Source organism: Sminthopsis crassicaudata, chromosome 1 (assembly GCF_048593235.1).
Source record: "Sminthopsis crassicaudata isolate SCR6 chromosome 1, ASM4859323v1, whole genome shotgun sequence".
NCBI classification, from domain to species: domain Eukaryota; kingdom Metazoa; phylum Chordata; class Mammalia; order Dasyuromorphia; family Dasyuridae; genus Sminthopsis; species Sminthopsis crassicaudata.
Genome location: NC_133617.1, coordinates 218,886,233 through 218,912,757, shown reverse-complemented (window position 1 = coordinate 218,912,757; position 26,525 = coordinate 218,886,233). Strand labels below are relative to the sequence as shown.

Genomic DNA, 26,525 nt, shown 5'->3' with positions numbered 1-26,525 from the left:
GACTTTCCTTGCTAATTTCACCCTGTAAAGATTATAAAAGACTATAAACTGCTTATACTTTGGATAAATACCAAGGGATTAGATACGGCATGTAGAAATCCAGTGATTTAAAAAGAGATACCAACCTCTAGATGATTTCAAAAGTAGGTATCTTTCTGCTACCAGTGCCAATATTCTGTCTATTTCATGATGACACAAGTGTACTGATAAAGGCTGAACAATTGGCTCTTTGAAGAGCTAGTTTTAAGTTTAATTTGCATAATTATCATTTTCTCTATCTTTACAATTTACAAAATCATATCAACTCCTGATTTGTAGAGTTTACCAATTTCTGCTCTATAAAAACTACAAAATGAAGTTTTAACAATCTTGCCAGTTTATAATTTTTATCTCTGGCATACCCTCATTCATGTGGACTATAATAATAACAGAAAGAAATTACATTAAGCAGCATGGTGGTATGAATTCTGCATTAGAATCAGAGGACCTGAGATTCAGGATTTGTCACTCTAACTCTGGGCAAGCCACTTAATTTTCTATACCTTAATTTCCTCATCTGTAAAACTAAAATGATTAGATTATCACTAAGGTAGTAATTAGCATTTCTGTAGCCCTTTTAGGTTTGCAAAGTGCTTTACAAATATTAAGTCTTTTACTCCTCACAACAATCTTGGGAAGTGGATGATTTTATGATAATTATCCAACAGTTGAGGAAACTAAAATAGAGAGAGGTTAGATTACTTGCACAGAGTCACACAGCTAGTAAATGTATAAGATCAGATTTGAACTCTGGTCTTTCTGACTCCCTATTATAAATCCTGTAATTCCAATAACAGAACCCCTTAAGTGAATGTAGGGCACTAATTTAGTAATCCTCTCTGTGGTTATCAAATATTTATCATGTAAGGAAACTGACATAGTAAGAAAAAAATCATTTTCATTTATTTAATATAAGTTTTTAAAATTTCATTCTCTTATAAGATAGGTTAATTCTATTAGTTCATGATAGTATATAACATTTGGTGCTATTGGTTAGTTATTGCTAGATTTGATCAACAATAAAATAATAATAATTAGCATTTTTATAGCATTTTAAGCAGCTATTGGGAGGATGGGGGGGAGGGAGTGGATAGAGCACTGCCTCTGAAGTCAGGAGGATCTCAGACACTTACACATACTAGGTGTGTGATCCTACCTAAATCACTTAATCCCAATTGCCTTGCCAAATAAACAAAAGATTTGCAGTGCATTATCCATATATTATCTCATTGGTCCTCACGGCAATCCTGTGAGGGAGATGCTATTATTTCCCCCTTTTTACAGATGAGGAAACTGAAACTGACAAGAAGTTAAGTGCCCAGGGTTACACAGCTAGTAAATGTTTAAGATGGATTTGAATTCAGATCTTTTAGTGCTCTTACCCACTGCACCGTCTAGCTGCTACATTTATTCTAATTTGATTTTTACATTGTGAATAGATGACTGCTACAATGAGAAACAATACTTGTGTACAAAGAAAAGAATTTAGCTATCACATAAATTGCAACAAACTTAATTTGACTCATGATACTCATGTAATATGCTGTTTGATAAATATTGTGAATAGTAAATGGTGCTGACAATCATTTTTACAAGGTTGAATGCCATTTTTAATTTTTCTTTTATTTGGTTTGGTCTCCCATTCTTATAATCAGTATCCATCCTGATAGTTTTCCTTGGTGCTGAGTACAACTTAGTCCTTCATCTACATGAAAATTATTACTCTGAATTGAATTCTATTCAATTCAACAAGTGTTTATTGAGCAATTTTCACATTTACCAGGTATTGTGCCAAGTCCTAGGCATGCAAAAGCAAAAATAAAATAGGATGTACCTACCCTCAAAATTTTTGTTTGTACATGAGAAAACATGTACAGAGAGAAGTATGTACAAAATGTGGACATAGTAAATAGAAATAATTTTTCAGGTGGAAGCAGAGGAGGAGTAACAACTGGGAAGGAATGAAGAAAACGCTTTCTCTAGAAAATAACCCCCGAGCTGGGCTTTGGCAGATGCTAAAAGTGCCATGAGGAGGCGTTGAGGAATGCTAGTATTTTAGGCATGATAACAGCTTATATAAAATCAAGGAGACAAGAATGCCATGTATGCCCAACAGAAAGTGGGCAAATTTGGCTGGAAGTAGAGGCATAAAGGGGAGAAATATGAAATATATTGTGAAGGCCACGTCAAGTCTACAATCATGGGGTAGGTGACACTTTAAATGACAGAGGAATTTATATTGTTTTGGAGCCGTTGAAGCTTCTTGAGTAGAGGAGCCACAATTATTTGTACATATTGGTTTTTTTCCTCTGTAGAATATAAATTCTTTGAGGAAAGGATTGTTTCATTTTGTCTTTATATTCCAAGTACCTGTCCCAGTGTATGAGATATAGTAGATGCTTAATAAATGCATGTTGATTGATTGGCGTGGTCAGACCTGCAAGTCAGCAGTATTAGTATTGTAATTATGCATAAGATGGGTTTTTGGGGGATGGAAAAGACTTGAATTAAGGAAAGAAATTAGTCAATCTCAAGTTTAGGATAGAGGTGATGAAGGCTTGCCTTTGCGTTGTGGCTATATGTGAGTGGAGAGAAAGGATGATTATGAGATATATATTCCAATAAATGACTCACCCCTGTGTTCCAACACCTCCCACATGATGGACCAGATCTAAATTTCTCTAAGATATTCCTTAAGTCCTTATCCTACTCTCCCTTGGGAAGCACAGTGAATTGTCAATTATTCTTGACATCCTAAGGGTTAGAGAGATGAGGGCAAGGAGGTTTGAAAGTAATTTGTGGAATATATATTTGAAAGCCTGGTCACTATTTTATAGGATTGAGTGAGGAACACTTGTACTCAAATCTAGGACAATAGCACAGGTGAGCACTGTGCACATTCAGAACTGACTCAAGGGATTTCTACTGTGTGGGCATCTTAAAAGGAAAGCTCTGTAAGGAGAAATCTTAGGTAAACCAGTCAAGGGATTGTTGTTTTTGGACATGGTTTATTCCAGGTTCCCAGATATGTAGAAAGAAAAAATCAATTATACTAGGACACCTGATCTCTTGCCCTAGGGGAAAAGGTCTCTGGCATCTTTTGGGTTTTCCTCAGGGAAGCAGAGAAGTGTCTCTTAGGGTAGTCTACCCACTTCATAGCAAACCTAAACTAGGTTTTTCTTTAGGGCTTGCTTTAAACACAGTGTGATTCCTAGGGGCAATGAGAACAAATCACCTTGTTCTGCCCCCATATCTCTCAACTTTCCTTTTCTTTACATGTCTAAAAATTTTCCATTAAGAAACAGAGACTTCCATTATCAAGAAGTTGGAATAAAAATCTTGAATTATATCTTTTTAAAAAAAAAAATTGCATTCTAGGAATAACATAGTGCCTTTAACATAATTAGGTGCTATGTAAAATATATGGGATTGCCTGTCATGGGGGGAGGGAGTAGAGGGAAGGGGGGATCATTTGGAAAAATGAATATAAGGGATAATATTATAAAATATATATATAATAAAAAAATTTTAAAAAATTAAAAAAAAATTAGGTGCTTAGTATCAAGGAATTCAAACAAGGAATAGAAATTCTTGGTCTATCAGATAGTGTGTGTGGTGTTTGGGAATAAAAGATAGGAGGCCAAATTAAAAGCAGAGATTTATTAGTATGCCAAGGAAGGCTGTTCTTGCTCAATAGCAGTTTCAGCTTCCTAGGACACAGATTGAATTTTTATAACTTTTCATGCCCACTTAGAGTATACAACCAATCAGCATTCTAAGTCAACTTAGATTAAATAAGTAAAATATTTAACAGGAGAGGGAAGAAGGAAATCATCTGAGGAGAAAAGGGAATTATTTGAAATGTAATTGGCAGGACTTATTGTAATGTTCTCTTCTCTAAATTGTAACTGTTCTCTGTGAGCAGGTTCCTTGGGGAGTTTCTGGGAGCAGCCTTAGTTTCAGTTCAGTTCAATAATCCCAAATGCAGCCAGGAGTTAAAGTCCAGATCCTTTATTGTGTCCTTCAAAATCCTGAATCTTTTCCTGGGCCCAGTTAGCTTTAATAAAGGCCTATATCTCTCCTTGGTTCCCAAGAGTTCTTGTCTGAATGTCTCCAGCCAGCACCAAGGTGGAAGTAGGAATGAATTTTGAGTCTGCCTCCAAGAGAGGGATTGTGGGTTCTGTGGGCTTGTGAATCTCCCAGAAGTTAATCCTGGTTGTGCATCTCCCAAAGTCCAAGAGTGAGCTTATGAACTCCTTATTTATGCTCTTAAAGGTGGGAACTCCTTTAAAAGTGTGAACTAAGCACCTTGTTTCAAGTTCTGGCCCATAACATCTTTTTATAGGGTCAGATCAATCATACTGAACCATGCTAAATTAGATAATTATTGTCTCTTATCCATTCCAGTGACTTAGCACCTTGTAAGAATCCTAACAACTTATTAATAAGAAAATGATCACCATTGAAAGACAGAGAACAAAAGGAAATGATCAAGTATTTTTACACTTGTGAAGGAAGTTCTTTTAGGCCAAACTCTTATCTAAGAACAAGTAGTTGTTATATTAGTTGATGAGACCATCTGCTTTATAGTATCTTTGCATGGTTTTATTTTTCCTTCAATAGGGGTTGGGCTTAAGACTGCAGGAAGTTGGGGATTTATCCATCAATGTTGCAAAATAATTGTGCCTCCTATTTTGTCCTGCTTTAGTAAATATTCCTTGGGTAAGGCTAACAGGGTAGGTCAGTCATGCCTCACTCTTTTTAACCATGTTTGGAGTTTCTTGGCAAAGATAGTGGAGTGGTTTATCATTTCCTTCTCATTTTACAGGTGAGGCAACTGAGGTAAATTGGGTTAGGTGATTTGTCCAGGGCCATACAAGTAGTGTCTAAGACCAAATTTGAATTTATGAAGATAATTTAATTTATGAAGGAGTCTTCCTGACTCCAGGCGCAGTGCTTTATTCACTGTTCTACTTATTTGCCCCAACAAATACAAAGTACAAAATATATAGTCTGTACAAATTACACAGATTTCATAGTATTGTAATGCCAGAGAAAATGAGGCAAGATAGAGATTAGAGTTTCCCCCCCCCCCCTGAGGCTGGAGTTAAGTGACTTGCCCAGGGTCACACAGCTAGGAAGTGTTAAGTGTCTGAGACCAAATTTGAACTCAGGTCCTCCTGAATTCAGGGCTGGTGCTCTATCCACTGTGCCACCTAGTTGCCCCGAGATTAGAGAGTTTTTAATATTTTATTTGAAAGGGAGAGATTTACTGGGACCAAATGGATCCATGGTTTGGTCCCAGGGCTGAATGAGACTATCATCTCCAAGAATCCAGCCATGAATACAGAGATTCTTTTATAGGATAACAAGAAGGATGGGGGAGACACCTGGGATGGGGATGATCTAATGGGGGGAGGCACTTGGGATGGGGATGACAAAATGGAGGGAGGTACCTGGGATGACATACTGGAGGGAGATACTGGAAATGGGGAGAGGCTCCTGATATTCTAATGATGTCTAAGATATAAGACCTTTATCCTATCAAACATTCTAATGATTAAGAGGGAAGGGTTTTGGCCTGAGGCAGAGTAACTGAGGTAGGACAATTAGGGAAACTGGGTCTGGACTTTAAAAGGGAACTGTGGAGGGGCAGCTAGGTGGTACAGTGGATAGAGCACCAGCCTTGAATTCCGGAGGGCCCGAATTCAGATCTGGTCTCAGACTCTTAACACTTCCTAGCTGTGTGACCCTGGGCAAGTCACTTAACCCCAGCATCAAAAAAAAAAAAAAAAAAAAAAAAAAAAGGGAATTGTGGCACAACATTATCACTTATAAAAATCAGATCCTTCCTTGTTTTGATTGGTGACTGGGGTTCCTGGAAAGGAAGATAGTAAGGGAACTAGTAGATAAGGACAAAAGAAGGGTCTAAGTGAAGGAACCTTATGGAACTCTTAAGCAATTTTTCCTCACTTCACTATTTTGCCTAGGACTAATTCTGAATATTTTTAGACAAATAGAAACCATTCCCAAAGGCATTCTGGGTCCAATCATGCTAATAACTTGACTGTGAGATCAGGGGATGTTGGAATTTTAACCTAGAAGATACTGTACTTTCCTATTGTATTAAATGCAGAGGTACACCATTTCTCATTTACTGTAAATGCCATTACATTGTAATCACCAGTTTGCTTAATTTTTCCTTTCTCTGGGTCCTGTGTGCTGTGTTTTCATGAATCTATCATTCAGTATTTATTAAACACTTACTGACACTGTGGGTTCTATCCTCTGGGAATGCAAATACAGTGAATGAAATAATTCCTACTTGCAAGGAGGTTAAGGACTCTTTTGCCTGTTACTGTATCCCATTCCATTAATGAAATGTTTTGTTAAGAGTAGGAGCTAGACACTAAATAGTTGATTTTTTTCTTCCCTCCCAGTATATACTCACAGGTGGCTGAAGTGCTAATATAGTATTGAGGTATTAACTTTTTATTAAATGTGAACACTTTTTAAAAAATTGAATCAGGAAGGATGAAGCTAAGTGGCCGAAAAATGGTCATGAACCCGGAGAGCTTTAAATAGCTAAGCTACAGTAGGTCTACTAGTCAAATTGATTTAATTTAGAACAGTTTTGTAAAGTGTGAGTCTCCACCAGAGGTCTGTGGGGACTAGGAGAGGGGATTTTTTTATAAAAATGGAAAAAGGAGACATTAGAGCAGTATAGAGCTATAGATATGAGTTGCTCTGACCATGTGTGCTCCCCCACATGTGTGCTTTTTCTATTAGTGTACTCTAAATTTGTGACCACTCTTCTTATTAATGCTATCTGTATTTGTAGGACAATGCACTCTGCTTTTAGGAGAAATTATTTTTTAGCTGTCTTTTTAAAAATGCCTTCTTAATAAATGCCTTTGTTTTAAGAAAATTTTGTTTACCTGCTGACTTAAGAAGGAAGCACATTGGTAAGGGCTGGTGAGCTATAATTTTAGAATAAGTATTATAGAAATTTGAAGTACTATTTTATATGGAAATTCATGTTCAACAAAAGGTTCTATTTGGTTCCAACTATAGTAGTAATTAGGGACTGAACTTGATCACTGGAACTCCTTTATTTGTTAACACCCAAGGTGCCAAGTCATTGACTAACCATAGTTGCCCAATGATCAGTTACCCAGCTATTGAGCAATTGCCTTGGTGACCTACTTGATCCTCTATGTTGCATTTCTAAGGGTGATCTTTTTTTTTTTTTCCTGAGGCTGGGGTTAAGTGGCTTGCCCAGGGTCACACAGCTAGGAAGTGTTAAAAATGTCTGAGACTAGATTTGAACTCTGGTCCTCCTGAAATCAAGGCTGGTGCTCTATCCACTGCACCACCTAGCTGCCTCTAAGGGTGATCTAAATAAAAGTTACTATTCAAGTTGATCTTGTATAGTCTCTATCCAGATCTAGCTCATGATGCTTAATGTTTCCCATTTTGTCAGTTGTTTAGCCTATCTACAAAATGAGAAGGCTGAACTCAATGGTATCTGAGCTAGAAAGCACTAGAGATATGATCCTTTCACTAAGTAAGTTGCTGATTCAAAAATCAATTTTTCCTCCAGTTATGAAAATACAACACAGATGTGCATGATTTATCTACCAGTCAACAAACATTTATTAATGAATGCTTTTTTTTTTTTTTAAGGCACTGTGGATACAGACAGTAACTATCCCTGACCGTAAGCAATTTTATATTCTGTAAGGAGAGTAAGTGTATATGTGTATGTAACATATGTATATGCATATATGTTTTATATGTGCATATATATACATATATATAGGACTGAAATAACAGATATGCTATGAAATGCCATATGTTAAATATCTATGGGATGGCTGAAATGACTGGATAACAAATATAATATATATGTATACATTATATATATTATCCAGTCATTTCAATCATATTCATGACTCCATTTGGGGTTTGCTTGGCAGAGATAAGTGGAGTGATTTGTCATATCTTGTTCAGCTCATTTGACAGCTGAGGAAATTAAGGCAAATATAATCAAGTGATTTGCCCAGGGTCACATGGTTAATAAGTGTCTGAAGCTGGATTTGCACTCAGGTCTTATTGATCTCAGGCTCAGCACTCTGTTGCCACCAAGCAACAGCAACAACAACAAAATTTTAAAAGAAGGCACTATCTGCAAGTGAAATCTGGATAGGACTCTTGGAGGAGATGACTGCTCTTTAAAGGAAGTCCGGAATTCTAAGAGATACTAGAAAGAAGACTAATTTGGTTGGATCATAGAGTATGTGAAAGAGAGTAGTGTATAAATCTAGAAAGATATGTTAGACATTATATGATGTTCAACTTTGATAGACTACAGGTGTTCTCAGCAATACAATATAAGACAATTCCAAAAGACTCATAATGAAAAATGCTATCCATAAACAGAGAAAGAATTATGTAGTCTGAATGCATATTAAAGCACACAATTTTTTTTCTTCCTGTGTTTTCTCCCTTTTGTTCTTATTCCTCTTTCATAACTTGACTAATGTGAAAATATGTTTAATATGATTGCACATGTATAACCTAATAAAGAAAGAAAGAAAGACATGTTGGGAGCCGGGTTGTGAATGACTTTATTAAAAAAGGAACATGTATTTATTTGATCCTTGAGGTAGTAGAGAATTTGGAATTTGTAGAGAAAAAGAATTCCATAGTAAATGCTTTTTTAGAGAAATAATATTTTGTGTATCTATGTAGAAGATAAATTGGGATGATGAGAAGCTTAAGGCAGGAAGATGAATTAGGAAGCTACTGTGATAGTCAAACTGAAAGATGACAAGGGCTTGATTTAAGGTAGTAGCTATGTGAGTGGTAATAATGCAATATATCCAAGATATATTGTGGAAATTGAAATGTGATTTGGTTACCAAATGGATAAGAACAATTTTTGCATGAAGAAATTAAAACCACTTCTAGTCATATAAAAATGCTCTAAATCAATATTGATTAGAGAAATACAAATTAAGACAATTCTCAGGTACCATTACATACCTCTCAGATTGGCTAAAATGACAGAAAAAGATAATGATGAATGTTGGAGGGAATATGGGAAACCTGGAACACATACATTGTTGGTGGAGTTGTGAACTGATCCAACCATTCTGGAAAACAATATGGAACTTTGTCCAAAGGGCTATCAAACTGTGACTACCTTTTGATCCAGCAATATCTTTACAGGGTCTGTATTCAAAGAGATCATAAAAAAGGACTCACATGTGCAGAAATGTTTGTAGCAGTCCTTTTTGTAATGTCAAGGAACTGGAAACTGAGTGGATGCCCATCAGTTGGGAAATGGCTGAATAAGTTATGGCATATGAATGTTATGAAATATTATTGTTCTGTAAGAAATGATCAGTGGGAAAATTTCAGAAAGACCTAGAGAAATTTATATGAACTAATGCTTAATGACATGACTAGAACCAGGAGATCATTATACATAGCAACAGCAGGATTATATGATGATCAATTCTGATGGACATGATTCTTTTCAACAATAAAATGATTCAGGTCAGTTCCAATAATCTTGTTATAAAGACAGCTATGTGCTACTAGAAAGAGGACTGTGGGGACTAACTGTGGATCACAATATTGCCTATTTTATTGTTTGTTTACTTTTTTGTTTTTTCTCTTTTTCTTGTGCAGTGTAATTGTGGAAATATGTATAGAAGAAATGCACATGTTTAACATATATTGGAGTATTTGCCGTCAAGGGGGGAGGGGAGAGGGAAGGAGAAAAAACTTTGGAACACAAGATTTTGCAAGGGTGAATGTTGAAAATTATACATATATTTTGAAAATAAAAACTTAAAAGAAAAGAAAAAAGTATGTAAATCAAAAGATAACATTATTTACAGTGGGATCACAAAATCATATATAGGAATATAGAATTAGACTAGGAAGAGAATTTAGAGATTGTCTAATGTACCTCTCTTACAGCTGAAAGATATAAGGCCCCTAAAAGTTAAGTGACTTCTTTGGGGTCATTTAAGTAATAAGTGAGAGAGATGGAATTTGAACTCAGGCTCTCTGATGCCAAATCCTGTACTCTTTCCATTGTTCCATGCTGAGGAAATACTAGAAGACTCCCAAATAAATGCACAAATAAAGTAAGAAGATCCCTTTTCTGGACATTAATAGAATGTTAGAAATTAAAAACAATAAGAGAAGAGAAAGAAAACATTTTTTTAAAAACCCTATAAAAATAGGCAAACAAAATATTTTTATCTACTGATGATATAAGAAGGAATGCTTAGATAACCAGCAAAGAATAAAAATAATAGTTCCTAAAAAAACTGAGCTCAAAAAATTTTTTTAAACTAGCTGCAGCTTTCAAAGGCAGTTAGGGATCAAGTAGAGGCAACCTGTCCTGATAATTAATGGCTTCAATAGAATATCAAATAGATATGTAAAATGAATAGCATTTCTACATTACGACTATATTGAAAACAATAGGAAATTATGCAAAATGGGGAGATTAAAATGTTTATAATCCTTTGACCCAGATATCATATTCCTAGACATATGCCCTGAAACAAAATGTTTTGAAGCAAAGAACTGTTTAAAAAAAAAAAAAAAAAAAAAAAAGATGCCTGCCAAATAGGGGAAACACTAACCAGATTTTTCTTTATAAATGTAATAAACTATCACTGTGCTATCAAAATAATAAATATGAAGAAACCAGAGAAGTGTGAAAAGAAAGAACTAATGTAAAGTGAAATAAAGAGACCTTAGAAAACAGTATAGGTGGTGATTATGACAGAATAGATGGAAAGAACTCAAAAAAAGAAGGAAAAAAACCCCTGAAATTGAGCTATAGGTCATTATAATGGCATTAGATAGTCCCAGAGAAGTGTTGAAAAAAATGTACTTCTCTCCTTTCATTGTACAGGTGGGCACAATGGGTGTGGAACATTGCATATACAGTCAGATATGGTTGATATGTTGATTTGTTTTATTGGACTATCTTTTTGAATTTTTTTTTTTTTTTTTTGGTAGAAGAATGACTTAATTGGTGTGGATGAAAGGGACATTTGGAAATGTAACAGATGTAAAAGCAAAAATATCAGTGAAAATGAAAAGTAAATTTTTTAAAAAATTGTTACTCCTAAAGTTTATTGAAGAAATGACAGGCACAGAGAACATTTTAGTATTCATGAGATTTGCTAGCTAGATGACATAGAGGAGAAAATGCTGGACCTGGAGAATCAAGAGATCTTTGTTCAAATGCAGCTTAGAATGCACACTAGCTGTTTGAGTTTGGACAGATCACTTAACCTGCACCGCTTTTTCTTTATCTGTAAAGTGGATAATAATAACATCTATTATATAGTGTTGTTATAAAGATCAAATGAAATAATATTTATAAAGCATTTTGCAAACCTCAAAGCAATATATAAATTCTAGCTATTATTATTTCTAGATGTAGGTTTGATCTGGGAGTTGGGTGTTAATAGTCCAAGTATCTTCACATATGTAAATATATTTTCAAAAATGCTGGTGTGACAATTCATATGGCTAATTGCATTTTTTTCCCATAGCCACCCATGGGACACTGTCATCAAAGCTGCTATGAGAAAATATCCAAATCCTATGAACCCTTGTGTAGTAGGAGTGGATGTGTTAGACAGGAACCTTGATAACCAGGGCAGGTTACATAGCCATCGCCTTCTCAGTACTGAGTGGGGACTTCCAACGCTTGTGAAAGCAGTAAGTTCTTATATGAAATTATTCTTTTTAAATAGCTCTCTATATCATAATCTTTGTTGTTCTAGAGATATCAGTCAAGCTGTCTGCGTACTTGCTCCTCTTTAATTATTGACACATTGACCATTTGTGAGTTTCTGTCATGCATTTTCCTAACACTTAGGACTTTTTTTATCTTTCAGGTCTTGGGAACCAACAGGACTTTGACATATATTCAAGAGCATTCTGTTGTAGATCCTGTGGGGAAAAAAATGGAGCTGTGTTCTACCAATGTAAGTTAATAAATTGAGTGTGAAAAGAATTTTAATTTTTTTGGAGAATAAAGTTTATGATTTTTTCTTCAAAACACTCTAAAATTTTTGACTGAAGAGGGTGTTTCTTCTTAGTAAACAGAGTAGAGGTATTCATAAGTATTTTTAGAGCTACTTTTTGTTGTTTCATTTTTTAAAAACAACAGCGCCTTCTATGTCTTCTGACCAAAACCATGAGGAAAGAACATGAGCTTGAGTTGCAGTTATCATTTTTTTCTGAAGAAGCATAAAGAAAATGACTGCATCCCTACCTTTATGCCAACTCTGAATAGTGCACATCTTTTGGGAGTCATGAATTTAAGAATATTATTGGATAAAATAAAAAATTTTAGAGACTCTTATTAACCTTTATGTATGATAGTTCCAAGTATGGTAATTGTAAATTACAGAATCTCTGAATTTCAGAATGAGAAGAGACTGCCATTTTGTCCAACACATACATGAAAAAGAATCTCCTTCATGTGCTTGACAAGTATTTTGCTTGAAAATTCCCATTGAGAGGGAACCCATTCATTTTCGAAGAAGTCTTTCACTTTAGGATAGCATTAATTGTTAGGAAGTCTCCCCATCCATCAAACTAAATTTACTGCTCAGACACTTCCAGTCTTTGCTACTTGTTCTTTATTCTGGATCAAACTGACCAACTCTAATCCCTCATTAGAAGACAATTCTTTAAATACTTAAAGACCGCCATCATGTCCACAACCTAACCTTTTTTTCCCTCAATTAAATATGACCAATTCTTTTATCACCTCCTCTTGTGGTATAATTTCAAGATCTTTGACCATCCTTTTCACTCTTTTCCAGATGATCTTTAAGTTATCAAGGGCTAGACTTAGTAAAATTGGATTGAAATCTTGTCTCTGATGCTGTTTGGTTGTATGATCATGGATAAGTCAATTAGCCATTTCTTTGGATTGTTATTTTCCCCATCTGTAAAATTAGGAGATCCATAAGTTGGGAGGTAATTTGGTATAGCAAAAAAAAAAGTCAGTCTTATAATCAAATAGTACTGGGTTCAAGTTCTCCTTCTGACATATACTGTCTGTATGATTTGATTTTTTCAAATCATTTTAACTTTTCAATGCTCCCAAACAGCTCTCTTAAGTGTAAAAAAAGTTGACAGCTTCATTGATAAAGGAAGTTTCCTTATTTGGTAAGACCTTATACAATGAATCCCACACTAATAAAATATCAATCAGAATAGATTCAAGGACAAATTCCTCTTGAGATCTCCGTCCAAGTTTATATCCAACCATAATTAACTACCTGTTGAGTCAGGTCTAGCCCACAGTATTCTATCTTATCCACAAGAAAAACATGAACAACTTTGTCAGCACTATGCTCAAATTCTAAGTTTTATCTATACTATGACCTTGATCTTCTAATCTGGTGACTCTATCAGGAAAAAGAAAAGGAAATGAGATTAATCTGGCATGACCTATGTATGATAAAACCATGCCAGCTTCTTATCAACATCTCTTACTTTTCTAAATGTTTAGCAATTTTGCCTTTCAGAATGTATTATAGAGTTTTGGCAGGCATCAAAATCAATGAAGTATATATTATAGGTACCATTCTTTCCCATTTTTGAAAATAAAGATATTTGCTCTTTTATCTTGGGACGCTGCTTTGACTATCTGTGAACTTCAAATTTCACTGAAAGTAGCTATGCAGTCATGGCTCAGTTAGACCTAGTGATCTGAATGAACTCCTTAGGGGCAGCTCAGCACTCTCTCACTATCTTCTCAGTTATCATAGTTTCAGGTTCCTTGTAGTCATATTTATTCTGCCCTTTCTACTCCAAAAGTTGTTCTTGGCAGAGGAAACAGAAACATAAGAATTTCCTAGTTCTGTTTTCTCTCTGTTGTTGTTATCCTCCCATCAACAGTGAGCATTCATGCTATCCCTTCTCTGATTTTCCTTTTTTCCCCTTGGCATATAAAACAAAAACCCAATTTTGTGATTCTTAGATTTCCTCACTCATAGCTCTTGAATGTTAGCTTTCCACACACTGTTGTTCCTTTGTATTAATTCTCCATTTCATTTCCTAAGCTTATGTCTTTTCAAAGTCTGAGTCAGTCAATAAGTTCCCTGGCCATATACATAAGTCTCTTTAGACAACTGTCTCATTTTTTAGTACTTCCCATCCATGTGACAATTCTAAGCTCTCTAGAGATTTCAGACCTGACTCTTTTTTTTTTCTTTTTAATATAGTTTTTTTTATTTTCAAAATACACACAGATGTGTTGGATTACTTGCCATCTAGGAGAGGGAGTGGGGGGGGGGATTGGAATACAAAGTTTTTCAAGGGTCAGTGTTGAAAAATCATCCTTGCATATATTTTTACAATAAAAAACTTCAATTAAAAATACATACAAAGATAGTTTTCAACATTCACCTTTGCAAACTCTTGTGTTGCAAATTTTTCTCCCTCCCTTTCTGCTATTCCTCTCCCCTAGACAACAAGTAACACAATACATGTTGAACATGTGCGGTTCTTCTCTACATATTTCCACATTTATAGACCTGACTCCATTCATCAAGAGGTTGGTTTTGATTTTCTTAGGGCTGTGAGAGTCTCTTAATTACAGGCTATATAAGATCTCAGTACTTCCAGGAGTTTGTGCTGCTTTTGATCTCTTGAAAATGAGATCTTGAGTTGGCATTAAAGGAGTTGAAAAGCTCATAAAGCTATCAACTTCCAAAGCTTTAGTTTTTTAGACTATCATTAAGGGAAAGTTTTGCACAGATAGTTGATAAATCTTGACTTTGCTGATACAAAGCATAATTACTTTTAAAATGGAGATAATCATTCTAAATGACACAAACTTTGTTTATAGGTCTAAAACACTCTTATGAGTTCCTGAGGAACTTGTATTTCAAGATGAATGTTTTGGATATATGTGGAGAAAATAGCTAACTCATTCCCTTGAGAACTAACTGAAGAATATATTGTCCTTTTCCACAACTGCTAGAACCTCTTGATTGTAGTTTGGAATTATTCTGAAAGCCAATACCATTCTCAGCAGGGAAGATAAGCAAGTGGAAGTTAACAACAGGAATACCTAGGAGATAACTTCCCCTGAGGTTTTAAGGACAATTAGTACCAATACCCAGATGCTGCTTCCTATCTGGTCTCAATAAGTACTATTATTTAAACTGATAGATCAGGCAATTGATGAATTATGATTTGGAGAGAGCTTAAAAGAGGAATTAAAAAATGGAAGTTTTCTGTTTGTTTTTTTTAAGATCACACTCACAAATTTTGTATTGGTGAATGAGAGGTTGGTGTACACACCTCATCCTGACAACCCTGAAATGTAAGTAGTCATAACTTAACTTTTGCAAGTCAAATTTGGAGAGTGAGGATGGGGGAGAGGGGGCAGAAACCTTGTCTTTTTGAATGCCAGTGAATTCTTCTGGTATGCTCCTCTATAGGACGGTGCTGACACATGAAGCAGTCATCACTGTGAAGGGATTTAGCTTAGGCAGCTACTTGGAAAGCTTAATGGCAAACACCATATCATCCAATGCACGGAAGGTATGTATTGCAAGCTCTAGTGCCATGGGTACATATGTTGCTAAAATTCAAGGTATGAAATATTTTAATCATTGTCTTCCTCTTGTGCTAAGTTCCAAGAGTCACAATTTCCACCAAATAAAGTTCTAGACAATACAATATGGGTTGGTGCCTAGAGATCTTAGGGTTAGATGAGACTATTTCAATCAGTAAAGAGGGCCATTAAAGTTGGCAAATAAATCATACCAAATCTGCTTCTTCTAAAATGTTACGGGCTCAATGAATATTTCATTAAAACAAAGTCAAGAAAGATAGTATGGATTTCCAATACTTTCATATTTAAATGCATTTAGCTGAATTTTTGGTATTGGCGAAATGACTTCCCTAAGGATTCCTGAATCCCAGTGCATCTTGATTCTGATAGAATGAGGGTAAGGACACACAGGAACCATAGTTACAACAGAGATGTTGAATCAGAAGTGTGCTTTGTAGCACCAACATTGGAAAAGACAATGGAGGGTATCTTAGTAAGCCATTCATGCTTCCTACTTTTTTCCCAGTCTATAACCAATCTTATCTAGGACCACAATTGGAAAGATAGCCAGGAGTGTCTATGAGAATTGATGATAAAATTGATAAAACTCTCCTCATACTTCTACTGTATATGGGTTCTTTGAGCTCACTGGAAGAGAAAAGACTTTAAAATCCAAGGTATATCACTTAGTAGATCAGATCCATTGCTTTCAGTCTTGTCTTCTGGTAATTTCTCTGGCTTATTTAATTCTTTCCATTCGAAAATCATTTTCTTCTTTCAAGTCTTTATGTTTTGTATTCATTCAACCCCAAAGTCACATACGTTTGAAAACCATTGTTCACATAAATCCTAGGATGATAAAACATAGATTTAGAGCTGGTTATCTAGTCCAACCATGAGACTCAGAGATGCTAGAGAACTTACCTAGGCATACATAGGCAAAACTGAACTTAAAAAAAAAAATTTGCAAGGCAATTGGGGTTAAGTTGCATAGGGTCACACAGCTGGTAAGTGATAAGCGTCTGAGACCATATTTGGACTTAAGTCCTCTTGACTCCAGGACTGATGCTGTGTCTACAGTGCTATCCAGCTGCTCCTCAGAGCTAGATTTTAAATCCAGGTCTTCTGACTCTAAGTGTAGGATTTTTCTACCTCACCTATAGACTGATGAGTTTATTCTGTTTTAACAGATTAGAATTTGAGAAATTCAGGCAGTTTCAGGCAAGCTCATTTGAGATACATTGGAAAATTATGATCAAAGGGTTGGATTAAGTATTGTCCTTTGAATCATGCTAAGTTATCTCTGATTCCATCCAATTTTGTTTTAGGGCATGCTATATTGAAGCCTTGATGCAAAAAATATTTCATTTGACAATTAAACTCAATGGTTGCAGTGTTGGTTCTGTTTTTTGTTTTAAAACTATTTGACATAATAATTATAATGGTTGTATTTTATTTCCTTAAAGTTGGGGCAGTGAGAGGTTCTTGACCTGGCGTTAGTAAACTTCTTTTTATTTTTTTTTCACTTTTTTTTTTAATTTAAATTTTTATTTTTATTATAGCTTTTTATTTACAAGACATATGCATGGGTAATCTTTCAGCAATGACCCTTGCAAAATCTTCTGTTCCAACTTTTCCCTCTTTCCCCACACTCCCTCCCCTAGATGGCAGGTAGATCAATATATGTTAAATATTTTAAAGTATATGAGTAAACTTATTTTTAAAAATTATTTTGATAATTGTATTTTATTATAGTTGCTTTTCCCTGTAATACTATGAATTTTATTTTATGTATTTAAAAATCTTTTGAGAAGAGTTCCATAAATTTCATATGCATATATATAAAGGATTCATAACATAGAAAAAAGATTAAAAACCCCTGGTCTAAAAGATTGTTGACATATAACAAGGTTGGAAAACTTGTGTTATGATATGATTTTTATTAGGGTTCTTATCAGAGTCATGAAGAGGAGTAGGCACATGCTGCAGTGGTCCTCAAACTTTTTAAATACAGGGCCAGTTCACTGTCCCTCAGACTGTTGGAGGGCCGGACTATAGTAAAAACAAAAACTCACACTCTGTCTCTGCCCCTCAGCCCATTTGCCATAACCCGGCTGGACGTAGTTTGAGAACCCCTGTGAGCATGGTACTCTAATTCCCATTATCTTGGCTCCTAGAAAACCTGAGGGAATGTTGTTCCAGATCAGAGTATTACCAACTCTGCCATTGACTTTCACTTGCCTGGCTGTGTATATCTTAAATGAAGTGACTCCTTTATTTTTCCCAATCTCAAAGAAATGAATGAAAGTTCAGCTTGCTAATTAAGATCCCTGCTATCTGAGATCTTGAATCTAACAGATAATCTGCTTATATGGGAAAAATTTGTGCATATTGAATGAACAGCATTTTATTTCTGAACCCAATAAATGACCTACAAATGTTAAAAACTTATCTTATGGGGCAGCTAGGTGGCGAAGTGGAACTTAACACTTCCTAGCTGTGTGACCCTGGGCAAGTCACTTAACCCCAGCCTCAAAAAAAAAGCTTATTGTATTAAGTAGGGCCTTTCCTGGTCTTTCAATTGTTGTAGGCTGTTGTTGTTTTTTTTTTCAGCTTTATTGACTGTACACTAGAGTGATAGTTGAAAAGTCTTACTCTATTTTGTAAATCTTTTCTGTGTTGCTCCAGGGGTGGGCTGCTATTGAGTGGATAATTCAAAATTCTGAAAGTGCTGTAAGCTAACTGCATCCACACCTACCATTTGGGATAAATAGTGGTAACTACAGCGTTATTGACCCTGGTATAGCATCTTACCATTTTATTGAATGTGTGCATGGTATGTTGTTTGGGGGAATGGGAAGTGGGAGGGAGGAGTTTACAGATTCCTTTGCATGAATTGTGTAACACCACTCCCTTAGCACCCTTACTCATTCTGTAAGACAGGGATTGAAAACTGGAGATCTCAGGTTTCATTTACCTAAGTGAATTCCATTCACTAGGATATGGCTCAAGAAATGCCTTGTCTAAATGGAGCAAACTGTTTTTTGGATCCTTTTAAACCCTGCTATAACTCATTATGAATTTAATTTGGGTCTTGACTTATGAATCAAAGCAAGTACCATAGAGTAACATGCTGCTATTTTTATTTCTTGAAAGCTGAAAAAGTAGTCTGCTCTTTAATATTGACGTTGGCTCTTGAATTGAGGGCAAATTTGTTAAACAGTGTGAAATAGGTCATTCCAACTCACATGCTGTATTTTCTCCTAAAAAGACAGCATGGCAAAATAGAAGAAAGCATCAAAGTATGAATCCAAAATTCCTGCCTATGTGACCATAAAAGTTTTTTTTTTTTTTTTTTTTTTTTTTTTTTTTTTTTTTAATGATCTCTGAGCCTTTCTTTCCTCAACTGTAATGTGAGGGGATAATATCCATAATATTTCTTTCACAGGTTTGTGTGAGGATCCAGTGCTTCTTAGCCCAGTGCCTGGCACATACTAAGTGCTTAATAAATGTTTATTAATTGGCTGATTAACAAAAATGAAATAATTTAGGTAAAATATTTGCAAGAGTAAAATGTTATGCAAATGTGAATTATTATTTCATGACAAGATTTTATTTATTTATTTTTTTGAGACAATTGTTGTTAAGTGACTTGCCCAGGGTCACACAGCTAGGAAGTGTTAAGTATCTGAGACTAGATTTGAACTCAAGTCCTCCTGACTTCAGGGCTGTTGCTCTGTCTACTGAGCCATCTAGTTGCCCCTCAAGATTTTATTTCTAGATAAAACCATATTGATTCATTTTTCTGTAGTTTCTAGTAAAAGCAATTTATTCTTTGAAAGTTGTCTTTGATGCTTACTTTCAATAACTACTTTTTTATTTTATTTTTTAAGTTAATCTTTTTTTTTTTTTTACTATTATATATTTCTATTTACAAAACATATGCATGGGTAATTTTTCAACATTGACCCTTGCAAAACTTTTTGTTCCAAATTTTTCTCTCCTTCCCCCTTCTCCCCTTCCCTAGATGGCAGGTAGTCCAATACATATTAAATATGCTAAATTATATGTTAAATCCAATATATGTTTACATATTTATACAGTTATCTTGCTGCACAAGAAAAATTGGATCTAGAAAGAAAAAAAAAAAAAAAAAACCTGAGAAGGAAAACAAAAGTACAAGCAAACAATAACTGAAAGGGTAAAAATGCTATGTTGTGGTCCACACTCAGTTCCTATAGTCCTCTCTCTGGGTGTAGATGGTTCTCTTCATCACTGAACAATTGGAACTGGCCTCAATCAACTCATTGTTGAAGAGACCCACGTCCATCAGAATTGATCATCATATAGTCTCGTTGTTGATCTCCTGTTCTGCTCATTTCACTCAGCATCAGTTCATGTAAGTCTCTCCAGGGCTCTCTGAAATCTTCCTATTAGTCATTCCTTACAGAACAATAATACTCCATAACATTCATATACCATAATTTATTCAGCCATTCTCCAATTGATGGGCATCCACTCAGTTTCCAGTTTCTTGTCACTACAAGAAGGACTGCTACTAACATTTAATATCTCTTTGGGATATAAGCTCAGTAGTAACACTGCTGGATCAAAGGGTATGCACAGTTTGATAACTTTTTGAGCATAGTTCCAAATTGTTCTCCAGAATGGCTGGATTTCTAATCTTGTCTGCATTAGTTTTGTTTGTACAAAACTTTTTTAATTTAATATAATCAAAATTATGTATTTTGTGATCAATAATGATCTCTAGTTCTTCTTTGGTCACAAATTCCTTCCTCCTGCACAGGTCTAAGAGGTAAACTATACTATGTTTTTCTAATCAGTAACTACTTTTTAAAATTTACATAACAATAATTCTAAAAGTTATAAACTGATAAAGGCAAATAAATATTTCATTTTAGTTAAAATTTAAAGGTTTCCATACTTTAGCTTGTAACATTCATTTTAGGTCATTAGAGTAAAATTTCAGCAATAAAGAAACTTGCCTGGTCTAACATGAATTGATATGGCCAACATTTCCTTTACTTTTAGCTTTGTGGTAGCCACAATTTTCTTTTAGTAACCAATAGACATTTACAATTTTCTTGAATTTTCACATATTAGTTAAATTTGCTGCCAACTGCTTTTTTAGTCACAGACTAATAATAAATATGAGGGGCAGCAAAATGACATGATTGATAGAGTGCTGGAGATATATATATAAGCTTTTTGACCCTGGTCAAGTCACTTAATGCTGTTTGCTTCAGTTTCCTCATCTTTAACATGAGCTGGAAAAGGAAATGGCTTTCCCAGAAAACCTCAAATGAAATCATTAGAAGTCAGACATGACTGAAAACTACTGAACAACAAATGGAAACTGAAATAGCAATTGGTTTATTAATTTGTTTTTTTTGTAGAGTTTTTTTCAGTAAGTAGTTTGTGCTATCTCAGCACAGTGGCTTGGGAACAAAATAGTTTTCTGCTTCTTTAGATGAACTGATACTCTCACATTCCTGCCCTGCGGCTTTACACCTGTAATAACCTTCAGAGCCACGTTCTCTAGGATTGCCAAGTTTTCTAGGACTTATTTATTCAGCATGTATGTGCACATTGTTCCATCAGTTAACAAATAGAAGTTAGTGGTTTCCAGATTTAGTTTATTAAGTTGTTGCTTATGTTTGACAAAGACTACCACCTTGAAAACAACTTTGAGCTCTTCTAATATTTACAGAAAAAAAAATGTGTTCAATTTATTAAATTAGCATGCTTGCTTATGAATGTGTTTGCTCAGAGAGTACATAAACTCAGTCATTAAATTTGCTCATTAAATAGAATTAAGTGGCCAGCTTTTACTCTAAGAAGCCCCCCAAAGTGAGTATAACTCCAGAATCACAACATTGTGAAAGATCTCAGAAACTATCCTTTCATGCTTGTTGGCTGACTAGAGCATTTCTAAAGGTGTTTTCCAGCTTTGCCACTGAGTGGAAAATATATATATATATATTTGAAGGATATACATAGATATATATGTATATCCTTCAAATTATGCCATTGTTTTGGTTTTAGTCTTGCTCTTATTTTTTATAATACTTGTCTTTATACATGGACTTTACTCTTTTTTCTTTCCATGAACTCTTTTGGAATCTTACTGAAACACTGAATCCTTTTCATGCATTACAACCAAATTCCCCTTGAGATTTATTCTCCACCCCCACCCATTCCCCACACCCACAACCTAAATCTGGAGCTTCTTCATCTTTTGCTGAGCTCCAGAATGGTACTGATTTTTACACTGGCTCTTTTCACTTGCAATCCTTTTGTACACATTATTCTCTGTTTCTTTTTATGTTCAGTCCTATTCAGTTGTAGAGAAAATAACAAGATATTATCCAAAACCAACTGAAAAGTCACTGTGTTAAAAAACAAAACAAAAAACAAAACAAAACAAAAAACCCCACTAGATTTCTGATGCAAATGTAAAGGTGTTGTTAGCTATAATAAAGAAAAATAAAGAAAAAAGAAAATCCCTTAGGGATTTGTGGACATTCAGACTCACAAATCAGAAGGTGACCCAAATCCTCCTTTGGATGGGGTTTGTTAATGCTGTCTTTCTTGAAGACTGGCTAACAAGGTGATGGGGTGGGGAAAAGAACAGACATTTATTGAGTGCCTACACTGTGTTAAAATGCTTTATAAATATCTCATTTGATCCTCACAACAATACTGTGAATAGTGAATAAGCATTTATTAAGTGCTTCTATGTGTTAGACACTATGCTAAGTAAGTAAGCAGTTTACAAATGCTATCTCATTTGATTGTTACAATAACAGTGCAAGGTAAGGTACTATTATTACTCCCATTTTACAGTTGAGGAAACTGAGGCAGACAGGTCAAGTGACTTGCCTGGGGTCACATAGATAACAAGGTATGAGTCTGGCTTTGAACTTAGATCTTCCTGACTCCAGCCCTAACATTCTCTCCATTGAGCCAATTGTATATATAAAAATTATAATATTTCACAATAATCCTAAAATTCCTCCCTTCTACCTCCCATTTGAGGTTATGTAGATCCTTGCAAGCAAGCAAGTTGCTAATGAGCAGCAATTTATAATTCCCAGGAAGTATTATGGCAGCAATTGCTGATAACTGAAAAGTTAGTAATCAGTCAAACAAGATTTTATTAAGTGCCTACTGTATGCCAGGAATGACACTGGGTACTAAGAAACAAGACAAAAATCAAACAGTCTGTGCCCTCAGGGAGCCTATATCATATTTTAGTTTGATTTTTAGAATTTACTATGTCTCTCCCATTTCATAATTATTTCAAAGAAGCCTTTTTCAAAAGTAAAAAAATATATATCCTTAGTAATTAGCAATGCTATTGAGCAGCTGAAAGTTAAGGTGGTTCAAAAAAGTTAGGGGTAGTAATATTTTCTGTTGGAAATATTTTTCAAGTATTGATTTATGTTCTAAATGTGCTTCAAACCTAAGTGGTTGGAACATCCTGGTTATTTCTAAAATATGTTCATTTTTAAAAATTGATAACTGGAGGAATCAATACTTTGCTTTTCTTTTAATACTAAAGTAACTGACAAATGTTCATTCGAGTAGTTGTATATTTAATTTATTCCTACATGTGTATTTTTGGCAGGGCATTGGGTCTATGGCAGATTCTAAGCTCTTGTGCTACAAACTTTTTAACTGTTCTTTTAAAAAATTTGGATATATTTATGTAAACATTTTTTCCTTAACTTTTTCCTATGGTAGTAACTTTTTACTTATTAAATACTTTTCCTGTAATACTGTTCAAAATTCTATTGTCAGTGTTTGAAAAACAGGTTTAATTATAGAAGCAGCATGACATTGGAAAGAACCTTGGACTTTGATTCATGAGACCTGGTTAAAGAATTGGTTTTGCCATTTACTTGGGCATGTCATTTCACTTCTTGGGGGTGAATTATCATTAGCACTTTGAATATTTAATGTCCTATGAAATGATTATTATTTTCATTATATAGCCATTATAAACAGAAATGCAGATTTTTGTATAGCAAATTAATGAAATTATGAAGGAAGAATGAAGATTGCTATATACCCTAACATTTGTAAAGTGAACACTATGCGAGGAACTTTATAATTATTAACTTATTTCATGCTTATAACAACCCTATGATGTAGGTGCTATTATTATTGCCATTTGACAGATGAGGAAATTGAGACAAACTGAAGTTAAGTGACTTCCCTAAAATGACAAAGTTAGTAAGTGCTTAATTATAGCCAGCATTTATATAGTACTTTAAGGTCTGCATGTGTTATCTCATTTGATCCCTTATAACAACCTTGTGAAATTGATGCTGTTATTATCTCTATTTTACAGATGAGAAAACTGAGGCTGAGAGAAGTTGCTCAGAATCACCCAGTTAGGAATTGTCTGAGATAGAATTCAAACACTAGTCTTTTTTGATTCTAAGTCTTGACTTTTTGAATGTATCCTTCTGATCAATCTAGTTAACATTAATAATGAAGTTTTATCATTATTGTTTTATACTACCATTGCCTTAATGTTTCATAGTTTTTCTTAGCAATATGAAGAAGAGATTTATCGACTGATCCTAGAGAACTTCATTTATTGAAAACCTTTTTGGCAGAAGTAGTAGAATAGAGGCTTAATGGATTCCAAAGAGGAAATATTGATTAGTAGTGCCATTTGTTTAACTTTTGGGATTTCATCCATTGGCAAGTTGTTCATCACTCTCTTTTATCTGACAGGGTCGAGATGCCTTGGAATGGGTGATCAGCAGACTTAATACAGAATTTGAGGAACTAGCAGCACCACCTTGACAAAGCATTCAACATAAGCAAAAACAGCAGCAGCCTCAAGATGTCAAGGCAATGAGGAACATGCAGAAATCTACCTAGACAAGGGTGTGTTTTTCCCTACTTAGTGCCATCTTGGACTGATATGCAATTTGGGGCTCTACTTGGTTCATCAGACCTTCAGCTATTAATAGACACCTAGAAAATAATTATGAGTTGAATTAGGAAATTATAAAAGAAGCTGTGAATTAACCATATGAATGCATATGGTGGGGATTGCAAGGAAGATCATTTTATTTTCTGAGAAAAGATAACCTTTTTTCACCAAATGAGCAAATGTAAATCTTTGATTCCCCCTCCCCAACCAGAGAATAAAAATAATTTAAATTGGAATTAAGATTTCAAAAACTGTGACCAAAAAAGACATTCTCTGTGAGCCCTAAATTAGAATTTCCTCGCATTGTAAAATAATACTTTCTTAAAGTCTCTGCTTAAATCTTTGAAGTTCACTGGAATAACAGTCAGAAATGTTTCCTTTGGTCAAAGGAGAAAAAATATATTTTCTTGGATGAGAACAGGGGTTTTTAACTTTATTGCATCACAGATTTTTTTTGTTAGTCTGTTGAAGCTTATAGAGCCCTTCTCAGAAAAAATGTTTTTAATGCATCAAATAAAATATTTAGGATTACAAAGGAAACCAATTATTTTGAAATACATTTTTAAAAAAAACAACTTTTTAAAAAGTTTTCCAATTAAGAATACTTGAACTAAAGGCACATTGATAAAGCACAACTGAATATTGCTGCAGATGGGTTATATTATTGTAAGGTCTTGGCACTCCTCAGAAGGCACATATCTACTTGCCAGTACTTACTGTCCTTCCATATCCTGCATCCATGTTACATGTACAACAAATTTAGAGGGAATTTGAGAAGTAGATCTTGGCTATAATTACGTAATTAATAACTTGAATAACAAATCCTTATTTTAAACTAATTTCTGGAAATGGTAATGAGGATGTGTCTTCCTAATTTATGTTTATTGTTAACTAATAAAAATCAATTAAGTTGTTTGAGGTACTTTAAAGAGAAATAACTTTTTTTTTAGGATATTCTTTGCTTCAGATATATGTTTTTTCTCTTTGTCTTCATCAGTTTTTCTGTCTCTGTTTCTACTTGCCTCTGCTCCTGCTTGTCTGTCTTTCTTTTTTAAAAAAGACCAAGTTTCCCCATCTGTCTCACTGAAATTTCAGGAGTTCTCAAGGACCTGATTCCACTACAGATTGGCCCAGGGAACTTTGACCTGCTCTTTTTCCAGTCTAGGTCATGTCACCTTTCTTTTTGTTGTTGTTTGGTTGTTTCAGCTGTGTCTGACTCTTTGGGATCCTATTTGGAGTTTTTTTTTAGTAAAAATACTGGAGTGATTTTCCATTTTCCTTTTCCAGCTCATTTTACAGATGAGAAAACTGAGGCAAACTGGGTTAGGCGACTTATCCAGGGTCATGCTGCTAGGAAATGCATGAGGCCAGATTTCCTGATTTCAGAGTTAGTGCTCTATTTGCTTTGCTACATGGCTTCTTTCCAGGCAACCTAAAAATGCCATGTTTTTGAACTTAGGTCAGCATCTGCCAGCTTCAGCCTTCCTGTTGGCTGGGATCACAGGCATGTGTTGCCATGTTTGGTGCCATGTATATTTTTTTCCACAACACATATTTCTGCCTGAGGTGCACAGGGTTCTCTCTCCCCTAACTCTCCCCCCTCTCAACACAGAACATAAAAATAAGTTACAAAAACATAGAAGTGGAGCAGCTAGGTGGCGCAGTAGATAGAGCACCAGCCCTGAAGTCAGGAGGACTTGAGATCAAATCTGGCCTCAGACACTTAACACTATGTGATCCAGGGCAAGTCATTTAACCCCTTAGCCTCAGTAAAAACAAACAAACAAAACATAGAAGTGATTTTGATGGATCTCATATCAGGTTGATAAGGGTTTGAATCCTGTCATAGAGGATTATCACCTCTGACCCTGCCTTATCTGTAAG

At 34.9% G+C, this 26,525-nt stretch overlaps 1 protein-coding gene across 5 annotated transcripts in view; it reads left to right on the top strand.

The window, feature by feature from the left end:
* PRELID3A (PRELI domain containing 3A) overlaps window positions 1–25,565 on the top strand; it is a 31,470-nt gene extending 5,905 nt beyond the window's left edge. For 2 of the 5 annotated variants that reach the window (XM_074274699.1, XM_074274688.1), the window contains exons 2-6: window positions 11,634–11,802; window positions 11,982–12,071; window positions 15,363–15,433; window positions 15,552–15,654; window positions 24,437–25,565. In XM_074274699.1, the coding sequence (XP_074130800.1) occupies window positions 11,634–11,802; window positions 11,982–12,071; window positions 15,363–15,433; window positions 15,552–15,654; window positions 24,437–24,508 (505 nt within the window). In that variant the 3' untranslated portion in view covers window positions 24,509–25,565. Of the gene's footprint in view, window positions 1–7,733; window positions 7,760–11,633; window positions 11,803–11,981; window positions 12,072–15,362; window positions 15,434–15,551; window positions 15,655–18,355; window positions 18,994–24,436 lie in introns of those variants that run through there. The other 3 variants (XR_012483404.1, XM_074274722.1, XM_074274707.1) reach the window with 3 other exon arrangements.
* The last annotated feature ends 960 nt before the right edge of the window (window positions 25,566–26,525 follow it).